At 56.2% G+C, this 22799-nt stretch overlaps 1 protein-coding gene across 1 annotated transcript in view; it reads left to right on the forward strand.

Annotated features, from left to right (window-relative positions):
* The first annotated feature begins 4093 nt into the window (after positions 1-4093).
* The window catches only part of MOB2 (MOB kinase activator 2), a 42272-nt gene continuing 23566 nt past the window's right edge, over positions 4094-22799 (forward strand). The window contains 1 exon segment of the mRNA XM_058526059.1: positions 4094-4254. Coding sequence (XP_058382042.1) covers positions 4214-4254 — 41 coding nt within the window. The 5' untranslated portion in view covers positions 4094-4213.

Consider the following 22799-nt stretch of genomic DNA (forward strand, 5'->3'; position numbering starts at 1 on the left):
GCCACGGTCTTCTGCTCACTCAGGACCCAGCAGGCTGGAGGTCAGCGTTCGCATCTTACAGACGGGAAAACAAGGCCCAGAGAGGTCATCAGTGGCTGCCCAGAGTCCCAAGGCTGGGATGGTGTGCCGAGATTGCTGTGCCCACTGTCTGCTCTGGAGCCCACGGAGCCCGCTTACGAAGGCCTCCGGAGTGTGTCTACGTGCCCCCAAGAAGGAGGCAGACCCCACCTCCCTGCTCCCTTCAGGACCTCCCGACTCAGGCTCTTGAGCTGGCACACCTCCCAGGGTGCCTGGAGGGCCAAGGGGGAGTGCAGTGTGGAGACAGCGGGTCTAGAGCAGGCTGGCCCACGGCTGAGCTTCCCAGGACTCCGGGAGGAGAGAGGGAGCCTGTCAGGCCTCCAGACCTGAGAGTCGCCGCCTCCTTCCCCCATCGTGTGAATGATGTGGAGCAGGCCTGTTGCGCTGCAAGTAGAACGGTCCTGTGTCCACCAGAGGGCGGTGCTGACATGCGGGAAGGATGGAGGGACAGACTCCACGGTCACCTTTCAGAGGAACTCTAAAGGGTACAGGAGAGGCTGCTGGATCACAGCCGTGAGGGAGCCGCTCTGGAGCCTGACCTGTGGGAGGAAGTGTCCTTCACCGTGGCTGCACCGCCCTCACACCCACCGTGGCCTGCGGGCAGTTAGGGGTCCGCTGGGTGGATGCAGGCGCAGCACCCACTGAGTGAGCTCTGGCGGAGGGTCAGCCTGACTGGAAGGAACCGAGCACCTGCTGAAGGCTGGAGCAGCTGTCCCACCTCAGGCGTGTGTGCGCACGTGTGCCTGCCAAGGCTGTGCGCCGTTTACATGTCCCCGTGCACTGGCAGGACGCCCGGCAAGGTAGCCTGCTGCCCTGCCTGCTCCCCGCCGCAGCTGTGGCACGCGCACTCTCATCCCTGCGTCACCAGGTGGCCTCGGCGCGTCAGTCTCACTCTGTGGGAGAGAAGGGTCTTGGATTATCTCGATTTGTCCGTTCCTGGCCTCGTGTATCTTACCCACCTCCACCATGCTGGAATTTTGTTTGAGGGGATGTAGGCAGCCTGTGCCCACCCCACCTTGTGGCACCCATCAGGGGATGGCCCTCGGGGACATGTCCGTTTTGCACCCGTGTTTGGTTCCTGCTGAATCCTGAGCTCTGGAGAGCAGGCGTGTGTCCCCTCGGCTCCACGCCCAGGAGCGGCCGTGTCTGGCTCACAGTAGGTACCAGTGTTTGAGCACTTTCCTAAGGGGGCCCCAAGAGGAGGGCTCTGCGTTTTGCCGCACGGTGGACCTTGAGTTAAGTATTCACATTTGAGGGTCCGTCATGAAGAGAGCAACCCTATTCTAAGCTTACTGTCCACTTGTGCCCACTCTACCACCACAGCCTGGGGCAGGTCACTGCCAGGATCAGGGACTCTGCCTGTGTCTCCAGCAGAAGGGGTGGGGACCCCTCTGAGCCACACAGCTTTCCCCAGGTGGTTTTGGAATTCCACGTGAGAGTCGGGCGTGGGTAGTGGCGGTGGGGGCCCCGAACGTGAGGTGCCACGTGCGTCATGGCACGTCAGAGGCCCCCCTTTTCCCAGCAGGTGCGTGTGCGCCCGTCTCCTGCCTGCCCCACTCTTCCTGTGCCAAGGGGAGAAAAGTTAGCAGCCTCAGCCTGGCTCCGGGGTGAGAGTCCAGTGGGCTACAGATTGGTGCTTTGTCCTTGGCCTCGGAGCATGTTTCCGTGGAGGCGGTCGTGTCCGCTTGGATGCCTTGGGCCGGGACTTGGGGAATAGCCTGGCCTTGGACAGAGTGCACCTCACCCTCGGGGTTAGGTCAAGGCCGTAGCTGTCTGACTGTTTGGCGTTTGAGGGCGTGGGGATAGGGAAAAAGGGAGGGGTTGTTCTGAGGTGCTCCTGGGCGGTGGGGCAGGGCTGAGCCGCGCAGGAGGGGCTGTCAGGACGTGCTTCGTCTGAGGTCAGCCAGCCCCACAGTTGAGCGCAGTTCCATCCAGGCAGGGCAAGGCCCACCTCCGCGCATCTGCCTGAGCCGCATGGAAAGTCCTGGCAGCAGGTGAGCAGAGCTCCTGATGACGCCGCTGGGCCCCTCACGTGCTGGAGACCCTGGGCGCTGCATGGGGCCGAGTGAAGGGCGTGGGGCCAGCAGCCAGGCCGCCTTGTGGTGCAGCTCAGGTGTCCCACCGTTCACCTCTCAGGCAAATAGAGAAGGGCGTTGGTCGGTAGCCATGTGTGAGGGCCTTCAGGAGAGGGAAAGCACAGTGGGCCCTCGACGGAGGGGCAGCGAGGGCCACCTGGCCGCACCCCGTGTTGCACTTGGCCCCGATGCCTGAATAGAGTGGACCGGACTTCTGCGTTGAACTTACTCCCTGCCCAGCCCTGCCCCATTGAATGAGAGCTAAGGGAATTCTGGAGACGCAGAGACCCTCAGGAACAAAGAATGGGAGATGAGACAACAGCAAATGGATCTTGGAAGTTGGAAAGCTGACAATTGAGTGGAATGCAGACTCAAGAAAGCTGAAACCAGAGCCTGCAGGGGGAAGCCGGGTTTCCTGAGGAACCTGCGAGTCGCTCCCAAATTGGTGGAACCTGGGAGCCTCTGAAGGGGCAGCGAGGTCTAGAGGTGTATTTAAGAAGCAGCTAGACACACCGCCCTCTCCTGTTGGCCCTGAGTCTGAGGATTGTGTCGAGAGCATGAGTCACTGGACTGTGTGCATGGGGGACACCGTCGTGCAAACAGCGTGGAGGACATCCCACATCCATGGTGTCGAGATTCCCCTGCCCACTCTTGCTCCCCAGGACAGCTGCAGCCACCCTCCTGCCAGAGAGCAAAGACCTCCAGACACTGACAGTGGAGAGGGACGTCCCCTGTGTGACCTGACAGGGAGCCAGATGGCCCCCCAGCGAAGCCCCCTGGAAAGCCCATCTGTGCACACGGAGCGGTAGTGAGCTCTTTAGTGCCCACTTTTAAATATAAGTGGACGGCCGGGGATCACCAGGTGCTCTGAGGAATGCCTGCACATGGGAGACAGACCAATGCCAGTAGAAAAGGAGGCGCAAACTCCGAACAGCCGAATGAAACGGCTGTCACGAGTCTCCTCAGAGAACTGAAGACTGTGTAGCCCCCGAACAGTAAGAGCAGACCACTACAAAGAAGGAACATCCAGAGAGTGAACAAGGAAGCTCGGAAATAAGAAATGCGATAGCAAGTTAGAAACCCAATACGAGGGATAGGAGATGAAATCGGGTGCATTTCCAGCAAGTGGAACAAGAAATCAGGCACGGACACCAGGAATATGAGGGCGAGGATGTCAGAGTGTCAGCGAGGGGGGTTCTGCAGCCACAAAGGAGTTCCAGAAAGAGCGGGCAGCAAGGAGGCAGTTATTAAAGGAGCCCAGCATTTTTCCAGAACCACAGGAAGTGAGTTCACACTGACAGGCTCACCAGGCGCCTCACACAACAAATGTTCCCTGTCCCCACCACGCGGAACGCAGCTGTGGCATTTCAGAACACCAGGGACAAAGGAAGGTTTCTAAAGACTTCCAGAGAAAGGAGCAAAACAAACCAGGAATTCAAACACACATCCCAACCTGGAAACTAAATAACTGTCTTGAAGGTACTGTCAGAAGGCATTTCCAGCAGGGACTTCGCATCAGCCAAACCATCGATCGTGTGAGGGTAGAACAGAAATATTTTCTCATAAGTTCTGAAAAAACATTACTTCCCGTGAACCTGCTTTCAGGAAGCTTCTGAGGAGACCCTGTGCCAAAGGGAGAGGAAAGGGGTCTGAGGGTGGGAGGAGAGCCACCCTGCGGACAGCTGTGGAGCAGGTCAGGTCAGAGCTGGTCACCCTGCATGTGGACGCCCCTCTGCAGCCCCAGAACCGGGGCTGAGACGTCCATTTTGGGGTCATCGTCAGGGTTGGTTGGGGTTGTTTCAGAGGAGTTTGGTCCAATCACATGTCCTGTCTGGGACCTGTCCTTATGTTCTTAGTTTTCCTAATTAGTAATTCCTGGCTGCGGTTTTTAGGAAAGCCGCATTAAACCTGGTGCTGTGTGATTAGCACACGTGCCTGTCGATGGTCGTCTGTGCGGCAGACACGCGTGCCCGGGCTGCTCCAGCGGCATCCTTACGTCCTTCTCACTATACACGTAGTGCTTATTTCTTAAAGGAATGTTTTGGGAAGAGGCATGAACCATGGAGGAAAGCTCACATGTGATCCTGTATTTCATCGTTCGGTAAGTTCTGACAACGTAAGTCATTTTGGTTGGGGGAATGCTCGAACCACGTGATTCCCCTGGCAGGAGCAGTTTCGCCCTTGGCCTCGGTCTCTTCAGCCGTCGGCCCCGCCCTTGTCTCTGTGTGTGATCAGCAGGATTAAGGTCTACTTTACATAAAGTTCTCGAGGGTTGTGTACAGTTCGGTGAGTTTTCACAAAGATGTAGGTTCATGTAAACAGTACAGACAACATCTCCATCCCTTGGAAGGGCTCCCTCCTTGTGCCCTCCCGCAGCCGCCCCTCTGCTCTCCAACAGTAGTTCTGCCTGTTCTAGATCGTTCCCTCGGCCTTGCCGTCATCTGCCATGAGCGTAGCAGTAGTTCCTTCCTCTTGATTGCGGAGCGTGGTCGGTGGTGTGGCTGCCTCCATGGTGGACGTGTGGGTGTCCAGTCTTCCCCGTGATTGCCACAGTCCTTCGAGCACTAGCAGATAGGTCCCCCTGCAGCACTGTGCTTCTGCGCCCCTCAGGGGGGTGGTTGAGTGTGTGACTGCCAATGTTTTGCTGCGTCTGATTTTTAAAAGTCTTTATTAGGATATAGGTAGTAACTTTTTCAATTATAAAAGCAAGATAACTGAAGATTTGGAAATTTGGAAAAAATCACCTATTTTTAGCATTTTCTCTCTAGGCCTTTTTATGTATATCTTTCTCCAAAATTATAATAGTTTTTTTTCTTGTGATTATGGTACGGATGTATTTTCATACGGAAAATTCCAATAATTGACAAAATTATAAAGAAAGTAGAATCCACATCAAATCTCTCCCCCCATGGAGCTGTTCAGGGCATGCACCTTCTAGGTGTCCTGTGTTACGGCCTGCCTGTGTCACCGCGTGCCCAATGTGGACAGACTTCGTATCTGATGAGGACGTGCGTGACTTATTCATCAGGCCCCTGTTGGTGTACCTTGAGGCAGTTTCCAGCATTTTATTTCATTTTTTATTTTTATTGTTTTTTGAGGCAGATTGGCCCTGAGCTAACATCTGTGCCAGTCTTCCTCTATTTTGCATGTGAGTCGCCGCCGCAGCATGGGTGACGCGTGGTGTAGGTCCATGCCTGGCATCTGAACCTGTGAACCTGGGCCGCTGAAGCGGAGCATGCCAAACTTAACCACTAGGCCATGGGGTCGGCCCCTCCGGAATTTTATTTTTAAGCAATGCTTCATTCAGCTTTCTTATTCATAAGTCATTCTGAGTTTGGGTATCTGTGATAAATTCCTGAAAGCAGACTTTCTGGTCAAAGGGTCTTCACGTTGTGTGTTCTGGAACTTTTCGAGAGGCAGCCTGAGGGCGGGGAGTATGGATGAGCCTCGCCAGCACTGGCTGTCCTCGGCTCTGCTGCTTTCCTTCATCAGAAGAAGAAAAAGATCGTCTTGGCTTCAGGGGGGTTGCTTCTAAGTCAGGGAAATCCATCTTCCCTTCTTAGTGTTATTGACCGTCTGTTGTTTTTTTTCCCTTGGGGATAGTTTTTTCCTTGCCCTTTGCTTATTTTTAGGGGGAGGGTGGTCACTTTTTCTTACTGATTTGCAAATGTTCTAATTTGTATGTTAGGAATTAATTCATTCGGAAACATGCGTTACCCACTGCTGATGCTGGGCGCTGTTCCCGAGGCTGAGGCGGCAGCAGGAGCTGACAGGCACATTTCGAGCCCTGAGCCCAAGTAGCTGCAGCAGAGCAGGGGGGAGGATGGGGGCGGGCGCTGTGTGAGGTGGAGGGCGGGGTCTCAGGTGACATTTGGGCCGAGGCTTGCAGGAACGAGGCAGGGGTCGGCCCTGAGGCTTTTTGGGGCTGAGGACGAAGCAAGGCAGGGGTTCTGAGGTGGCCGTGTGCTTGCGTCCCCAAGGCCAGGCTGACATGATGGGAGATGAGCGGGGGGCATCACATGGGGCCTCGAAGACCCTTGAGAGCCCACGAGCCTTCAGAGCAGGATGGGGGCCCTGGGGGACTTTGAACCAAGAGGCAACATGAACACGCCTGGGTTTTAGAAAGAGCCCTCTGAGGACTGGGGCTTGGGGCCATCAGGGCAGCCAGCGAGGGGCCCGGAGGAACTTCCATGTCCAGGAAACACCGGGGTGGGAGGCCAGGCTCCTGTCTGGGACCCTCCGTCCCGGGCGAGCGCTCTACTGAGCATCTCCTCCCCATGGCGGCTTCTCTGGGCCCGAGCACCATCCTCTCCTCTCTCCAGCAGGGCCAGCGGCCCCCCCTCCTCGAGGAATCTAAGGTATGGGGCAGGGTGTCTCATGCTCTGGCTTTCCTTTCACTTTCTGGAACTCCCACATCTGATGCCTCCCTCTGATTTCAAGGAAGACAGCAGCGTTTCCAGTTGGTGGGGACTGTGCCGTGGGGGTGCTTGCCCAACGGTGCCCTTTCACTTTGGCGAGCAGGGTGTCCAGGGGAGGAGGACCCGGGTCCCTTCTCCCAGCATGGCCGGCAGCCTCAGTCTTCTCGTCTGTGACCTGCTGTGTCCCCCCATGCACCCTTGCAAAACAGTCAGGGACAGGCGCACCAGGGCCTGATGGCCACGACTCGAGGTGGGTGACACCAGGCCGCGGCCCAGCAGGGGGTCTGCCGCCAGAGCGCTCTCGTGGACGGAGCTCTTTGGTGATTTTGACCGTCACGCCCGCATGAATGCCGTGACCCAGGTGTGGCTGGGTTTTGGTGCATGCTTGTGCGTGTGCAGCAGGGAGCTTCGGCCAGCTTGGCACTTCTAACGTGCATGCTTGAAGGGTGCCTTCAAGTCTGTGGTTCTGACAGAGTCACCCTGCACTCTCCCAGACCCATGGTGGGTGGGTAGTGTTCTTGGGGGTGTAATGTAGAGGGCTGTGCAGGGACAGCCTGGGGCCCTGGGCGCAGCCGACTCCCCGGGGGTGACCCAGGGACACTGCTGCGGGCTATAGGGCAGGAAGCCGGCTCCTCAGCCTGGGCCTCTCTCTGGGAGCTTCCCAACCACTCTCCTCCACAGCACAGTGGCGCTCCACCGTCTCTCTCGCGTTCTCTAGTGAAAGGCTCTTTCTTGCTTGGACTTCAGTGTTTTGCCAGAGCACCTAGAGGTGGCCAGGCCGTACAAGGGGGAGGGACAGCACTAGGAGAGGTCTCAGGGCTCCGCCGGACGGGAGCGGCATGGGCTCCGAGCCCTCCTGTGGACTGAGCCCGGACACCGGCTGCCTGGGCTCGGTGCCTGCTGGCCTTGAGGGTCACCTGTCCCCTGCCATGAGCCCACGTGACCTCACAAGAGGGAGCGCACGCTGGTGCTCTTGTGCCCTTGTTTGTGAGCAGCGCATCTGCCGCTCACCTGGGCCCCCGGTGGGCAAGGAAAGCAGGGGCTCGGCCTCTCCAGCACACGGGCTTTGCGGCGTTAGACAAAGGGGTGTTGTTAGTCAGTGGGTCTCAGCCAGCCTTCCGCCGCTGGGCCACCATGCCTGTGCCCAAGGCGGGCGGGTACTTGTCCCGTAGATGCCAGTGCGGGGTCAGCAGGGAAGACTTGCCAGAGGTGGCTGCCACGCGGCCTGGACGCCCTGCCGTCCGAGGTCAGTGGTGGCCGGAGGCCAGGCGGGATGACCAGGCAGGCCCCAGCAGCCACTTTGTTTGAAGTTTGGCTTGACTCCAACTTGAAACAGAACGATTTTGGTGTGGTGGTGCGTTTCTCTGCCTTCTGAGTTGGTGCTAAGAGCCTAGCCCTAGCCTCTGTGTGGGGTGCAGCCTGCCTCCCTCCTCCCGTTCCAGGCGGCTCTTTCTGCTGATCTCAGCCCTGCTCCCCGGGGTGCTGGCGAGTCCATGGTCACCCTGGTGGCTGGTCTCAGGAGGGCACTTGGCCTTCAGCCTGACCCCTGCGTGTCTTTTCGGCCTGCCACCTGGAGGGTCTGCCCTGACCCCCTCGGCCTGGTTGTCCAGGAGTGTTGGGCGAGCGTGCGTGGAATGCAGGGTGAGCCCCGCTGGGTGGTGGGCCCGAGCCCCGCGGTGGTTCTCCTCCAGCCTCTGTGTCTGGCTTCCTGCCTTGCCACAGCAGACCCGGCCCCTCAGATGGGAGTGCCAGGGTGAGCCCTGGGAGGGGGTGAGGCCGTCACCGCTCCCGTTTTCCACGGGGCCAGCGTGTAAAGGGAATGGTGTGCATCGGGCATTTCTCCTCTTGGTGTGCGGTGTGTTGGCAGCTTGCTGGGAGCAGTGTGAGTTCAGGGCTTGCTCCTCCTCCGGGTACTCCCTCTGCTGACCACGGTGTGGGAGGAGCAGGGTGATGCTGGCCCTTGGAGGTGGGAGCTGACTTGCCACCGGAGCCAGCTACAGGGCTGCTGGTGACAAGGCCGCCAAGGGCCCTCTCTGCTCGGGACAGCTGAGCCCTGGCCGAGCTAGAAATAAGGTTTCCTCCCTTCCTTCCACGTGTGCCCATCCCCTTGTCCCCTCGTGCGGCGGTGGGGGTGGTTAAGAACAAAGGCTGCTTGTGTCGGATCTGGGCTTTCTTTCAGTCTATGCCTCAGTCTCCTCCTCTGTAAAATGGGGACGTCAAGGCTTGAGTGAGCAAACACTGGAAAGTAATTGGAGCATATGGTAGGGGGGCCGCCAGTGCTGTGGACGTGCATGCATGCGTTACCTTCAGACTCCTGGACATGGCGTCACCCCCAGACATGGTGACACCCTCGGACATGGTGTTACCCTTGGACCCCCCAGACCCTGGACACAGTGTCACCCCTGGACCCCCAGACATGGCGTCACTGTTGGACCCCCGGAACCCCGGACATAGTGTTACCCTCGGGTCCCCAGGCCCCTGTACATGGCATCACCCTCAGACCCCCGGAGCTCTGGACATGGTGTTACCCCTGGGCTTCTGGACGTGGTGTTACTCCTGGACTTCTGGACGTGGTGTTACCCTGGCCTGGGCATTACCCACGACACAGCATCCCCCCTGGGCTTGGCGTCACCCATAGGCATCAGAGGCAACAGGAATGGGTTGGGGACGCTGAGGCCCGGGAGTTGGGGTTCCAGGTAGTCAGTTCCTCTGTCTTGTTGCCCCTTCCGTGTGCACAGGGCTCCGGGCCCAGCGAGCTCTCAGGGAGGGATGTGAAGGCTCTTTCCGCCCGGCTTGGGATGCTCCAGGTTTGGCCTGGTGGCCTGGCCCTTGCTGAGCACAGGCCTGGTCCCTCGCTTGCCGGGGCACCCGTCTAAGTGGACCCGGCCCCCACCCGCGGAAATGGCCTTGGCCTGCTGTGGGAGGCATTGCTCCTTTCTCTTCTGACCCACTGGACAGCGTGAATGGGGGCCTCTGGCTGCAGGAGCCTCTTCCCTGTGCCAGTGGCTCTCACTGCGGAAAACAGCCCAGAGTCAGCCGTCAGCTCACAGCGCAGACCTGCCTTCCTCTCTTGTCTGTCTCCTAAATGCTCTTTCCTCGGGGCCACCTGGTTGCATTCGCGTGGCAACTCTAGTTTTGCACTCTGTCTGAGCCAGTGTGGTGACCCCATGTAGGCGGTGACCTCTGGGACATTGGGGAGGCATGGCAGTAATAGAAGTGGCATTCCTCAGGTCACTCCCGGGACACTTCCAGTAATGGGAATAGTGACTTTACTGCAGTGGGAGAATTTTTTTCACGTTCCAGGGGATGAGCCTGTGTTCTGACTGCCTGGGTTTGGGTTGTGGGGCGTCTGGATGTGCCTCCCCGCAGGGGTGGTTTCACTGGGCGATGGGGCTGAGGAGCCAGCCCAGGACAGAGGCTGTCTGCCGGCAGGTCCTCTCCCGGCCCTGAGGATGGTTTGTCAGTACGAGTCATGCTGGGCCATGAGACGAGAGCTTCCAGCCCCTAAAACCTTCCCCTCCCTCCTTTCATCTTTGGAAACACAGGCAAAGCTCTCTGTTACTGCACAGTAGTTCAGTCATACAAAACGGAATTGACAAATCTTTAACAAACACTCAACCACCATCCAGTGTAAAAATAAGAAAGATGCAACTCCTCGAGCACGCTTATCTTTCTCGTCTACGTTTTTTGAGTAAATACCTCATTGCAACGTGGTGTGTATAGAGAAAGCACAATTCCAAGAGCACCGGTGTGGGCTTCAGATTAACAGAGCGCGTCACCACCCACGTCACGGGCCGGGAGGGTGGCGGCACACAGAGGCCCTGTGGCCGTCCCTTCCCTCCTGACTTCTGGCCCCACGCGTTGCTTGCCTGCTGGTCCTTATGTGACTGGAGTCATGCAGCTGTGGCCCTTGGGAGTAAGGCCTCCCTCACTCTCTATCGTGTCTGCAGGATTTGCGGGAGTGTGCCAGGCTCTCTTGTTGGTGTGTGGTGTTCTGTGTGTGTGTGTGTGCACGTGCATGCCTCTGCTCAGCTTGCGGAAGGTACAATTGACATTCAACCAAGTCCACCAGCCTCAGGTGTACACTGCTGTGTTTGACGAGTATGTAGCCGATGGCCACCCTGCAGTGACGCAGAGCATCTGACGGCCCCTCACCAGGCCCTCGGCCCCTGGCAGCCACGGAGCTGCCTTCTCGCATTACCATTTTGTTCTTGCTGGAGGTCATGTAAATGGGATCATAGGTGTCGAGCGTTTGGGCTCTGTCTGCTGTCTCGCTTGGGCCCGATGCCTTGAGACTCACCCGGGTTGTGTCTGTACCTTGTTCCTTCTCTGGCTGAGAAGCCGTCTCTCTTGAAGAAAAGATGCAGCTTGCTTAGCCATCTCCCCTGTTGGTTTAGGTTATTTCCAGCATCTGAGGATCGTGAGTGTGGCCGCTGTGACTGTCACAGTCAGGTCTTCACAGGCCCTCTGTCTTCATCTCGCCTGAGATTTGCGTGGAATTGCTGGATCACATGGGAAGCGAATGTGTGACTCTGGGAGAGGTTTGCCAGTTTCTCGTGAAGAGCTGTGTCCTCTTCCCTTCCCACCAGCTGCGCTCGGCTTTTCCACGTCCTCATCAGCCTGTCGTCACCATCGTCTGATGGTGGCCGTCCTGCTCTGTGTGGGGTCTGTCCTGCTGTGGTTTCAGCCTGCATGTCCCTGCTGACTGATGGGGAGTGTCTGTTCATGCACTTCCCAGCGTTCCTTTATCTTCCTCAGGGGGACGTCTGTTCAAGTCTCTTGCCCGTTTTGTAATCAGGTTGTCTGTCTGTCTGTTGTTGGGTTGTGGAGGGCTGTACCTGTTGTGGACATAAGTCTCGTGTCCCTCTGTGATGTGCAGGTGCTCTCCTTGGGTCAGTGGCTCTCTTGCCCTCTTCTCCCTGGTGTCTTCTGAGGTGCAGGCGTCCCGGCTTTGGATGGCATCCAGCATGTCAGTCTTTCTCTTCTGTGGGCTGCGCGCGTGATGGCTGGCTGCTTCGTATGTGAGGACTGAGGTTTTGGTCCTGCTGTTTCCCAGCAGAACTTCCAGTTTGGCGCGTGCCCCCTTCTGTGCCTGGGGTCAGGGTCAGGCAGGGAGGGGCCTGGTTGGGCGTGAGCCCCGAGTCTCTTTCTCTGTCCTCCGCTGGAGCTGGCAGGTTTCAGAGGTGAAGCGGGAGGCCCAGGAGGGGGAGTTCTGACGCCTGCTGCGTCCCTGTGGTCCTGAGACTCAAGGTCCAGCCCTTTCACTGAGTGTGCTTTGGGCTCTATGCATCCATTCTCCAAAACTGCCTCTTTGTGCCCTCTTTGGACCTGGATAGCCAGCGGTAGAAACCTCACAGCTGTCGAGTGGCCACGCTGCCTCCCAGCCAGGAGCCCAGGATTGGAGGGTCTCTCATCTCTGCCCAGACACCAGAGCTCATCCAGTGTTTCAAAAACTTTGTTGCTTCTTGTGCCAGTTTGACACGAAAGCAAGGACAGCAGGCAGACAAGGGCAGAGTGGAGTCAGCACAGTAGTGACCCTGCCCTCAGCTGGGAGACTGTCAGAGCAGGGACAACTGCGAGGTAAAGGGTGGTCCAGGGTGCCGGAGGCACAGCATCAAACTCCATCTGAAAGTCGAGTTAGGAGCTCCAGGGAAGGTGACAATGTGAAGCCACAGCCAAAGAAACCAGTTCACTCAAGAAGTTGGAAAGGACTCGTGTCCCCACTGCCTTCCCAGGGTCGTGTGAGTGTCAGGATGCGGCGATAACAGCCAGGCAACGCCCTGTTTTCCTGACATGAGTCCCTGGTGGTGGTGATGGGGCGGCAACAAGTCAGCCCCGTGCCTGCCAACGCGCCAGGAGCAGGGAGGGGAGGTGTCCTGGGAGCTGATGTGTGAGCAGAACCTGGAAGGACGTGAGAAGGAGTCTGGAGGAAAAGCAGGTGCAGGAGGGCCTGGCCCGAGGTGGGCGTGTGCTCGTGTGCTCTGGTGTGGTCAGGGGCCGGCATCGTTGAGTGGAGTGGGGTCATGGGCCCGTGAGGTGAGGGAAGGAGGGTTAGGGAGAAGGGAGCACGAATGCCTGGTGGTTACACACACATACACACACACTGACAGATCCACACACACATCCCCAGACACACTCACTCAGAAACATATACACACACTCAGATACAGACGCACAACTCACACATAGACACACACATGCTCATACATATACCCCCACAGATTCACACACTCACAGATCCACACACGTACTCAGACACACACCTCACATACATACAACTCACACATACTCAGACACACCTACAGATACACACACACACATACTCACACACACACTGCTTTGCAGTGTGCGCCCCCCAGGGGTGTCCATGTGGGGCCGGACAGTCCAGACACTTGTGCGGAGAAAAATTACAAATGAGGGTGGATTAAGTGCCCTCAGTTGGAGGTTGTTCCTATATTTCACACGTGAGCATGGCGCCTGCCCTGGTGCTGTAATTCAGGGGATCGTGTGGATCTTTTCCATCCTCGTTCTCCCGTGGGTGACATGGTGTGAGTGTCGCTTGTGTTATCCTGCAGGGTTGGGAGGATCTTGAGGTCAGACACACAGGGCACGATGCACGCAGTTCTGACGTGGAGATAATTTGTTGCGTGGACTGCGCTCCTTCTGGGGCCAGCCCTCTGCCAGCTGTTTTAGATTGAAAGAAAGAAATCTGTGTCCCCGCCTTCCAGGAACCCACTGAGGTTTGGAACTCTCCAGCTTATCTTTTCAGTATTATCAAGGTTCTTTCTTTTTTTTTTCAAAATCCACCCCCGGTGCCAGGTCCCTGACCTGACTATTGCACCGCGCCTGTTTCGTCACTAGTAAGGCAGGCAGAATAGCAGGTCTGTGGGTGCCAGGAGAGGACGTCAAGGCCCTGAGACCCAGGTGGTCCGAGTGGGTCTGAGGGGCAGCCCTTAGGGACCGGCTCTTCTCAGAAGGCCGCCTGCTCCCTCCTTGGGGCAGGCCCGGGTCAGTCTGCCCCACTGAGATACTGGCGATTAGCCTTCCCACTTTACCTGCTCATGAGCCCCTTTCTGGGCAGCGGTGACTGTGCCCAGCCTCTAGCTACTGGTGGTGGGGTTGGCCTGCTTCAAAGGCCCTGGGGGCTGCAGAACCAGGGTCAAAGGCGGCATGTTTGTTTTCCGAAGGGGCTGGCAGGGTCAGCACCTCCTTTCCTGCGGGCTCTTTTACACCAGGAAGGAGAGAGAGAGCTGCCTGCCAGAAAGGTCTGGCAAGCAGGTGCCTCCTTCTCGTGGAGCAAGACGACAGCAGTTCATCCTGGATTTCTTCCTGAGAGTGCTTCCCTGGGCCTGAGGGGTCTGCGGACCCTCGTGAGGCCATTGGGTGTCCCAGAGCTGAGCTCTCAGGACTTCCTCCCTCTGGCAGTCGCCAAGGCCCCCGGCCGTGGTCTGGAGGACAGGCCTTGGTGGTGGGCCTGTGGGGCCTCAGCCCGGTGGTGTACAGAATGCACGTGCTTGTGTCTGCGCATTGGATGGGGGCCGGGGTTTTAGTTGCCTGGCAGCAGAGCCCTGATGGACGGCTGGTGGGGGTCTTCCCCTGAGTGGCCACATCGAAAAGGCATTTTCCTGTTCTCTCTCGTTTAATTCCAGCCCCACCCCCCCGTACATATTTCTTTAGTGCCCACTGTGTACCGGTACGCTCTCAAAGTGAGGAGCGTAGCACTGAAGAAGCAGCACGAACTGGCCCTGTGTGCTGGCGTTTCTTGGGGGGCAGGGAGCCGCTGGTGCAGCTCTCGGCAGCTAAGACTGCCTCGCACAGACTGGCGTGCCCTCCACCCTCTTTGAGGGAAGGAAGGGCTGGAGCCGTGAGCCGGACGCCCGCACAGCTCTCTCACTTCTCTGTCACTTACACATTTGCAGTTAGCAGTTAATGTTCGTTCTGCTGCAGCCATGCCCGGATCTCCTGTCCCGGGGAAGGCAGCGAGTGTAGACAGATAGCTGGGTGGGGGGTCTACTACAGCGATGTGATGTGTCTGGTGATGCTGGCTTGGTGTGGAAGGAGCACTTGGGGTCCCCCTGTGAGGAGCACTGTGGGGTTGGAGGCCACTGCAGGAGGCGGGAGAGGAGACACACTTCTGCAGGAACGTGGAAGGAGCGCTAGGGAGCTGCCGGGGAGCGAGTGGGGCCACGGGGCACCTGGAGGAGGCAGGAGCAGCGTACAGGTGTGTGTTGGCAGGACACATGGGGTTGGGCTCGCAGGTTAGAGCGGTGGTCGTGGACATGCACCCTGCCCGGGCCCTGTGCCCACTGGCTCTCTCAGCTGGGGGCAGGTCGCACTTCAGATGGACAGCGCACCTTTCCCCGGGGACCCCTTACCTGCTGGGGCCACGGGGGCCACGGCCAGAGCTCCATGGGACGCGCCTGAGAAGCAGGAGTGTAGCCTGGCCCTGGGCAGGTGCCGTGGACCACGAGTGCCCCTCTGCTGCAGCAGCTTCCCCAGGCATTGATGTGGCCGATTCAAGGGTGTGCTTCCTGTCTAGCGGGCCTGTGTATTTAGTGTTGTCATCACCATTTGTGTGCATGATTGAGCACCTGGGGAGCATCCTGGGGCAGAATGTGTCCCAGAGGTCACTGTGGGGTGATGGGTCCCAGCTGGAGGGGTCCACCCTGACCGATATTCCTAGCACCAACGAGGCCATGATTGGAGCCTGTGGCCCACAGCTGGGAGCTGGCATCCACCCTGGACATTGTCCTGGAACCACAGGGCACGGGCGTGGGGAGGAATAACTTTGGAGAGGGAAGACAGGTTTTTGTTTGGCTGGTTGGTTGTGGTTCACCTTCTCTCTCCATCTACTTGTACGTTCTCTCTGCTTTAAGAGCTGCTTTCTGGACCTGGTGCTAGTTTAGAATTTCATTCATTCCTGCGTGTATTCATTTAGCAAACATTGATTGCCCCCAACCCCATTCTAGGTGCGGGGAATATAGTGAGCAAAATAAGACCCCTGCCCTTAGAGACCCTCCACCTAATGGGAGAGACATCGGCCTGCCTGAGGATTGCTGACTTGCTAGGTAGAGGAGGAACACAGGGCGGGGCGGTGGGGGCATTGCGTTCGTGATAGGACGATCGGGAGGGCCTCCTTGATAAGCTGGTGTCTGATCTAGAGACCTGCAGGATGTGAGCGACCAGGCCGTGTCCTTGATAAGCTGGTGTCTGATCTAGAGACCTGCAGGATGCGAGCGACTGGGCCGTGTGGGTGTCTGAGGAAGCCTGTTCAGCCAGCGCCAAGAGCCAGTGCAGAGGCCGGAGGCAGGCCTGTGTTCCGAGCGCTCCAGGAGCAGCAGGAGCTGGGCAGGACTGGAGCGAGGTAAGTTAGAGGAAGGGGTTGGAGATGAGGGCATGGGCAGGGGCCCGAAGGGCAGTCAAGGCCCCCGAGAGGACTTGGGCTTATTCTCTGGGTGATGTGGGGCACAGGGGCTTCTGAGTGGAGGAGGGACGGAATCGGCGTTAAGGATCACGCCCACAGCCAGGTGGAGACTAGGCTGGAGAGGGCAAGGGAGGAGAGAGGGAGACTCATTGAAGCCACTTTGGTCCTGCAGTGAGAGGGACTGGGGCTTGGGCCAGGGTGGACAGGCGAGAAGAGACCGATGTGGATGTGCTCTGTCGATAGGGCCACAAGGCTCTGCTGATGGGTAGATGTGGGTGCAGGAGGGGCGTCGGGAGGACTCGAGGCTTTCCCCTGGGGAACTGGGAGGATGGAGCAGGTGTCTCCTGAATCAGGGAGGACACCAGGAGGGCTGCTCTGGAGGAGCCACTCTGGAGGGGCTGGCTGAGTTTGAGGTGCCCGTTAGAGTCCTGATGGGGCCAGGTGGGCAGTTGGACAGGGGCTGAGCAAGGGGATGTGATGGAAGTTGTCTTTAAGCCTCTCCTGCGGTGCCCTTGACACACCAGGACTGCACGTATGTAAATGCTTCAGTTTGGTACGTGTTGACGTGTGTCCACACCCATGAAGCCATCGCCAGTCACGGACGTGGACATGTTATTGCCCCAGAAGTGTCCTCATGCCTTTTTGTAACTCTTCTTTCTCACCCCTCGCCACCCTCTGTGCCCCTTTCAGGCAGCCACTGGCATGCTTCTGTCATTACAGGTTAGTGCCATTTTCTGGAGGTTTGTATGAGTGACATCGTGCAGTGTGAGCTCGTTTTCCACACAGCATAGTCACATCGTTGCAAGTGTCGGGAGGCCTTTCCTGTCTGGTGCTGACTAGGATTCCACAGTGACAGGCCTCAGTCTGTCTATTTACCTGCTGATGGCCACATGGGTTGTTTCTGGATTTTGACTGTTACAGATGAAGCTGCTCTGAACACTGCATGCAGGGCTTGTACACACGTTCCCTCTCTTCTCTTCGGAGTGGATGGCCTGGTCACATGATATGCGTGTGTTTAACATTTTAAGAAATGGCCAATTTGTGTTCTACTCTGATTGTGCTCTTTTGCATTTGCAACAGCCGTGTGAGGGTGCCATGTCGGCCTCCTTGTCAGCGCTGGGCACGTGCGGGCCCTGGGACTGTAGCAGCTCTCGTGGGTGTGAGCGCTCCCTGTGGTTTCGGGTTGCATTTCTTTGTCACGTGATGATCTCCAGTGGCTCTTCTGTGCTGACGTTGCTCCTCTGCAGTGAAGGGTCTCTTCAGACCTTCCGCTGTCTTCTCTTGTCGAGTTGTGAAGGTCAGTAAGTATGCGAGATACAAGTTCTGTGTCACATATGTGTCTTAAAAAGATGTCCCCGGCCTGGGGCTTGTTCTCCAAGCACCCTTTCCAAGGTCTCTTTTCCCCTTTCATTTTGGATAGCTTCTATTGCCATATCTTCAAGTTCACTATCTTTACTTTTGAAGTGTTCAGGCTGCTGTTAATTCTATCTAGGGTTATTTTTCATCTCAGATATTTTAGTTTCTATGTCTAGAAGTTCAATTTGGATCTAAAAAAAAAAGTCATCGGTATCTCTATTTAACATGTGCAGTCTTTCCTCCAGCTTCTGGAACAGATGGAATACAGTTATAATGACTTTTTAATGCTGTTGTCTTGTAATTCTGTCGTCTGGCCATTTTGGGTTTTTGGATCGGTTGATTTGACTCCTCATGATAGATTGCATTTTCCTCCTTCCTTGAAGGCTTGGTAATTTCTGATTAAATGTAAGACATTGTGAACTTTGCCTTGTTTTGTGCTGGATATTTTTGTATGTCTGTGAGTGCTCTTGAGCTTTGTATTTTGCACTCAGTTTGGAAATGACTGATTTCTTTCAGTTCTGGCATTTGTCCTGTTTGGTGGGGTTATGGCGATGTTTCACTTAGGGGTAATTGTTCTCACTACTGACAAGCCTCTTGAGTGCTCCACCTGGTGCCCGTGGGTTGAGTTTTTCCACTCTGGTTGGTGGGGCTGGAGCTCTCCTCAGCCCCATGTGAGCCTCGAGGACTGCCCCTCTGATCCTCCCCAGTGTTTTTCGTCCCTCCCGCCAGTGGTTCCCTTGCACGCACACTTGACCAGTGCTCAGCCGAGGACGAGATGAGCCCCCTCAGCACATCTGTGGAGCTCTCTGTGCAGCTCTCCCGTCTTGGTGCACTGACCCCTGAGCCCCAGTGCGCTGCCCCTGACCTCTGGGTGCTTTGGCGTCCCCAGACCCCCAGCTGAGACGCCTGTCAGGATCCCGCTGGGCTGCCCCCAACTCCCTGCTGTGCAGACTCCCAGGCAGGAGCTGGGCCATCGCCCTCTCCCCTCATTTGTTTCTGCTTCATGGGACCACTGTGCTTTGTTGCCTGATACCCAGTGTCTTGAAAACTGTCACCCATTTTGTCCAGTGTCCTGTTGCTTCAAGTAGGAGGTAAAATCTGGTCCTTGGTACTCCATCTTGACTGGGAGTGGACGTCCCAACTGGAAGTTTTGTTTGGAGAACTTTCTGGTTTAAAAGGTGTGCTTGCTAATGGTCATAGTTGTTGTTCCCTGACCGCATGGTTCACGTCACGTCCGTCTGCCCTCATTTGACTGTGAAGTTTAAAGTCGCCACACACTTAGTGCAACTGGGATGTCTAATCACTTCTGTTTCTCCGAGCTGCGTTGTGCTTTTCTTCTCCTCCATGTGAAGACGACGGCTCCTTGGTAGCAGAGAAAGGCCGCCCTTAGTGCTGGGAGAGCCTGGTTCCATTGCTCCTTCAGGGGCGAGCCCAGTGCCGTGTGTTTAGGGGCGGGATGCACGCTGGCGGCTCCTGACTGCGGTCCCACTGCGCTTGTGCCACGTCCCCACTGGCCATCCGGTGATCCAACTGCCTGGAGCTGGCAGGGCAGTCGGGCTTCCCCCCGCCACAGTGCGGGCGCCACCACCGGAGCACCCGCACACGTCGGGACTGTGGTGTCTGTGCCCTCCTGGCTGCACACCTGGAGAGCAGGGCTGGCCCTGGTATTGCCCACGGGGTATCTACAGGGCACTCCCCCACCTTGTCCCGCCTTTGGGGGAATCGAACCACCCGGGACGAGCAGAGGTGGGCCTGGGTGTGAGGAAGCCGAGGACGAGCATCTCGTCGCAACTGGAAGATGGGCGTCTTAAAGATGGGTCCTCCACAGCAGAGCACGCCCTCCCTGTCCAGTAATTCCATGTAATTCCGCAGGAGTCACTGCAGTCGTCACTAGTTGTTAGAATTCAGACTTTCATTTAAAAATAGACATGTGCCTTGAAAAGTTCTCATATCTTGTTTTGTTGGGAAAGCCAGCCAAGTCAGCTGTCCGAGCAGGCGTGCTGTGCTGTGAGGATGTCTGAGTTAGCACACTGTCCCCGGCCACAAGCCCCTGTGCCCCTGTGCGCCCGCAGACACCCCTGCACAAGCTCCCGCCCTCAGAGCCAGACGCTCTAGTGCGAGAGAAACAGCAGCGGCGTCCGGGTGAAACAGGAGGAAGAGGGATGCCGTCTGTCCCTCCTGACGGGGTCCTGAGGGCCGAGGCTCTCTTCATCAGGCCTGGCTGGAAGCTCTGACAGGAGGGGGTTGGGCACCGGGAATCGCGCTGCCACGGCCAGCTTTTCCAAGGATGCCACTGTGGTCCTGACCTCTCTGAGCTCCAGTTCACCCCGAGCACACACATGCACACACGCATGCACATGTGCACACGACTTCATAAGTCCCAAGGGCTTGTACCTCTGTCAGTCAGTTAGAGGAGACCATCTGTTGTGTGATGTTGTAGTGCTCTCACTGCTCCCCGGTCCTGGTCTCCAGGCTTGGCCGTAAATCCCTGCGCTCAGGTCCCTCTGGCGGTTTCAGGGGAAGGAGGCCCAGAGCACTAGGGGAAAGAGGCGAGGGGAGGAGATCGAGTGGGGCTCTGCTGGGCAGCCTGTCTCTGGAGAAGCCCTGTGTCTCTGATGGGGTCCTGGCTTGTGTCCTGCTTTCAAAGGAAGAGTGTGGTGGGGGGAGATGGTGGTGGGCATGCTCTTCAAAGCTGTGTTTTCACTTGACACCAACACAACCAGCATTTCCCTGTTTTCTTTCTTTAACTCTCCAGCAGCCAAATTATTTTGAAGGAAATTCTAGACATTGTACCACTTCATCTGTAAATATTTCTGTGTGTACAAAAAGGGTAGGGATTGGGTCGGCCCCGTGGCTTAGCGGTTAAGTGCGCGCGCTCCGCTACTGGCGGCCCGGGTTCGGATCCTGGGTGCGCACCGACACACTGCTTCTCCCGCCATGCTGAGGCCGCGTCCCACATACAGCAACTAGAAGGCTGTGCAACTATGACATACAACTATCTACTGGGGCTTTGGGGGAAAAAATAAATAAATAAAAAATTAAAAAACAAAAGAGTAGGGATTCTTTTCTTTAAATATAAGACATCTCATTATCATACAATAAAACAGCAAATTCTTAACATCAAATTTTCAATCAATGTTCTTGTTTCTCTAGTTTCTTTGACTTTTTTCGGTGTTTGGATTCAAGTAAAGTTCTTACATTGGAGTTGGTTGACAGATTTTATAATTCTCTCTTTTAACTTTGTATTTTGAAATAATTATGAACTTCACAAGAAGTTGCAAAACAGTGCAGAGACTCCAGTGTCCCCATCAGCCAGCCCCTGAGTGGTGATATCGCACACACTGGAAGCTGCAGTCAGCCAGACAGCGGCGTTGGCACAGTGCTCTTGACTAGGCTGCAGACCTGATTCCGTGAGTCTCTTAATCCAAAGGCCCTGCCCCTTCTCTCTTATTTTCTTCCTTGGTCATTTCTTGATGAAACCAGGCAGCTTTTCGTGCGGTGTTTCCCAGTGCCTATGTTTTGCTAATTGCATCCTGTGATGAGTTTTGCTCGTTCTTCTGTGTGTCCTGTAAGTTGGTAGCTGTGCCTGGACACTGGCTAGATCGGGTTCTTTTTATCTGGGGGCAAGGCTCCTTGGCGGTGGGGGTGTGTTTCCAGGAGAGGTGTGTGTTTCTGGTGGTTTGCAGCCGCTGTTGGCCGCTGCCTAGAGTCGTCAATTCATTAGGAATTGCACAAAGGTAGCCCTTCATATGTTAGCGGGAATACTTCCACCAGGAAAAGCTTCCCCTCCTCAACTAGTCGGGCACCTCGAAAGGCAGGATGAGTTCTTAATTCTTTCCTGTCTTTGGCTAGCCTTCAGCGTCCGGCTCTGGTTTTCGCCATCCTCCTAGGTGGGCAACGAGGTGTTTTGTGAAACGTAGGATTAGCTGAAGGTTAAACTTTGTCCTTAAATTACCCCATCCCTGGCCAGGGACTGTCTTGAGGCTGGTCCCGGGTCCTGGTGACAAGGACCCTGGTGGCCTCAGGCAGTGAGGTGCAGACTTGGAACCCGCCTTCAGGAGCCGCCTGGCTGCTTGCAGGGGAGGTGTGTATGGAGGCCACGTTGGACCTAGGCGCTCTCGGCTTCTGGGCCGGGCATTGTTTCTTGGCCTTGTTGGTGGGCAGAGGTAGGAACGGTGTGAGTACAGAGTCCACCTGAGTTCTTACGGACACTTCAAAGCCAGGGTCATGGCCTTGCTCACCTTCGTCTGCGTTTCCACGCCGTGAAGCCTTTCTCAGCTGTGCCGACCCCTGGCCTCCGCACCGGCTGCGCCCGGGAGGAACACAGGAGACCGCCTGAGAACTGTCTGTGCAGTCTGGGTCCTCTGTGTGTGTTCCACTGGGATGTCCTGTCGCTGTGCAGGCTGAGAGCCACTTGAAATGTCTCCCACTGGGTGCACAGGTTTGTTGGTTTCCTTTCCCTTTGGATCTTTAGGAAGAGCCTGTTAAGTTTAATTTTGTTTTATAATGACGTAAAGTATTTATTTACACGGCTCCAAAGACAAATTGTAAAGCAAGATGTGTTCAAAGAAGTCTCACTGCTGTTCCTGTTCCTCCCACCTGTTTCTTCTCTTTTCCATAAGATACTTAGGGAAAAAGTATATTTTTCCTTCTGTTTTTAAAAAATACACGAAAACGTTTAACAAGGAAAAAAACAAACAGCCCGATTCAGCAATGGGCAGAGCACTTGAAGAGGCATTTCTCCAAAGAAGACCTACAGCTGGCCAACAGCGCTTGAAAAGATGCTCGATGTCTCTGGTCGAGAGGGAAATGCACGTCAGCACCACAGTGAGACGCCACCTCACGCCCATGGGGATGGCTGCTGTCACGACACAGAAAACAAGTGTTGGTGAGGATGAGAAGAAATTGGACCTTGTGCACTGCTGGCAGGAATGTAAAATGGTGCAGCCGCTGTGGAAAACTGTATGGAGGTTCCTCCAAAAAGGAAACAGAGTTACCATATGATCCAGCAATTCCATTTCTGGGTCTGTCCCCAAAAGAAGTGAAAGTAGGGTCTTGAAGACATATTTGCACAACCGTGTCCACAGCAGAATTATTCACAATAACCAAAAGGTGGGAGCAAGCCGTGTGTGCGTTGACGGATGAATACATAAGCAAACTCTTGTCCATCCACATAGTGGAATATTACTGAGCCTTAAAAAGGAAGGCATTCTGACGCCTGCTACCACATGGATGAACCTGGAGGACGTCATGCTGAGTGAAGACAGTCACGAAAGGACAAACACTGTGTGATTCCACTTAGGTGAGGTCCCCAGAGTCGTCAAATTCGTAGAGACAGAAAGTAGAGTGCTGGGTCCCAGGGGCTGGGGGTGGGGGAGTCAGTATTTAATGGGGACAGAGTTTCCGTTTGGGAAGATGGAAAGTTCTAGAGACGGGTGGTGGTGATGG

Source organism: Diceros bicornis, chromosome 31 (assembly GCF_020826845.1).
Source record: "Diceros bicornis minor isolate mBicDic1 chromosome 31, mDicBic1.mat.cur, whole genome shotgun sequence".
Classification (NCBI taxonomy): Eukaryota; Metazoa; Chordata; class Mammalia; order Perissodactyla; family Rhinocerotidae; genus Diceros; species Diceros bicornis.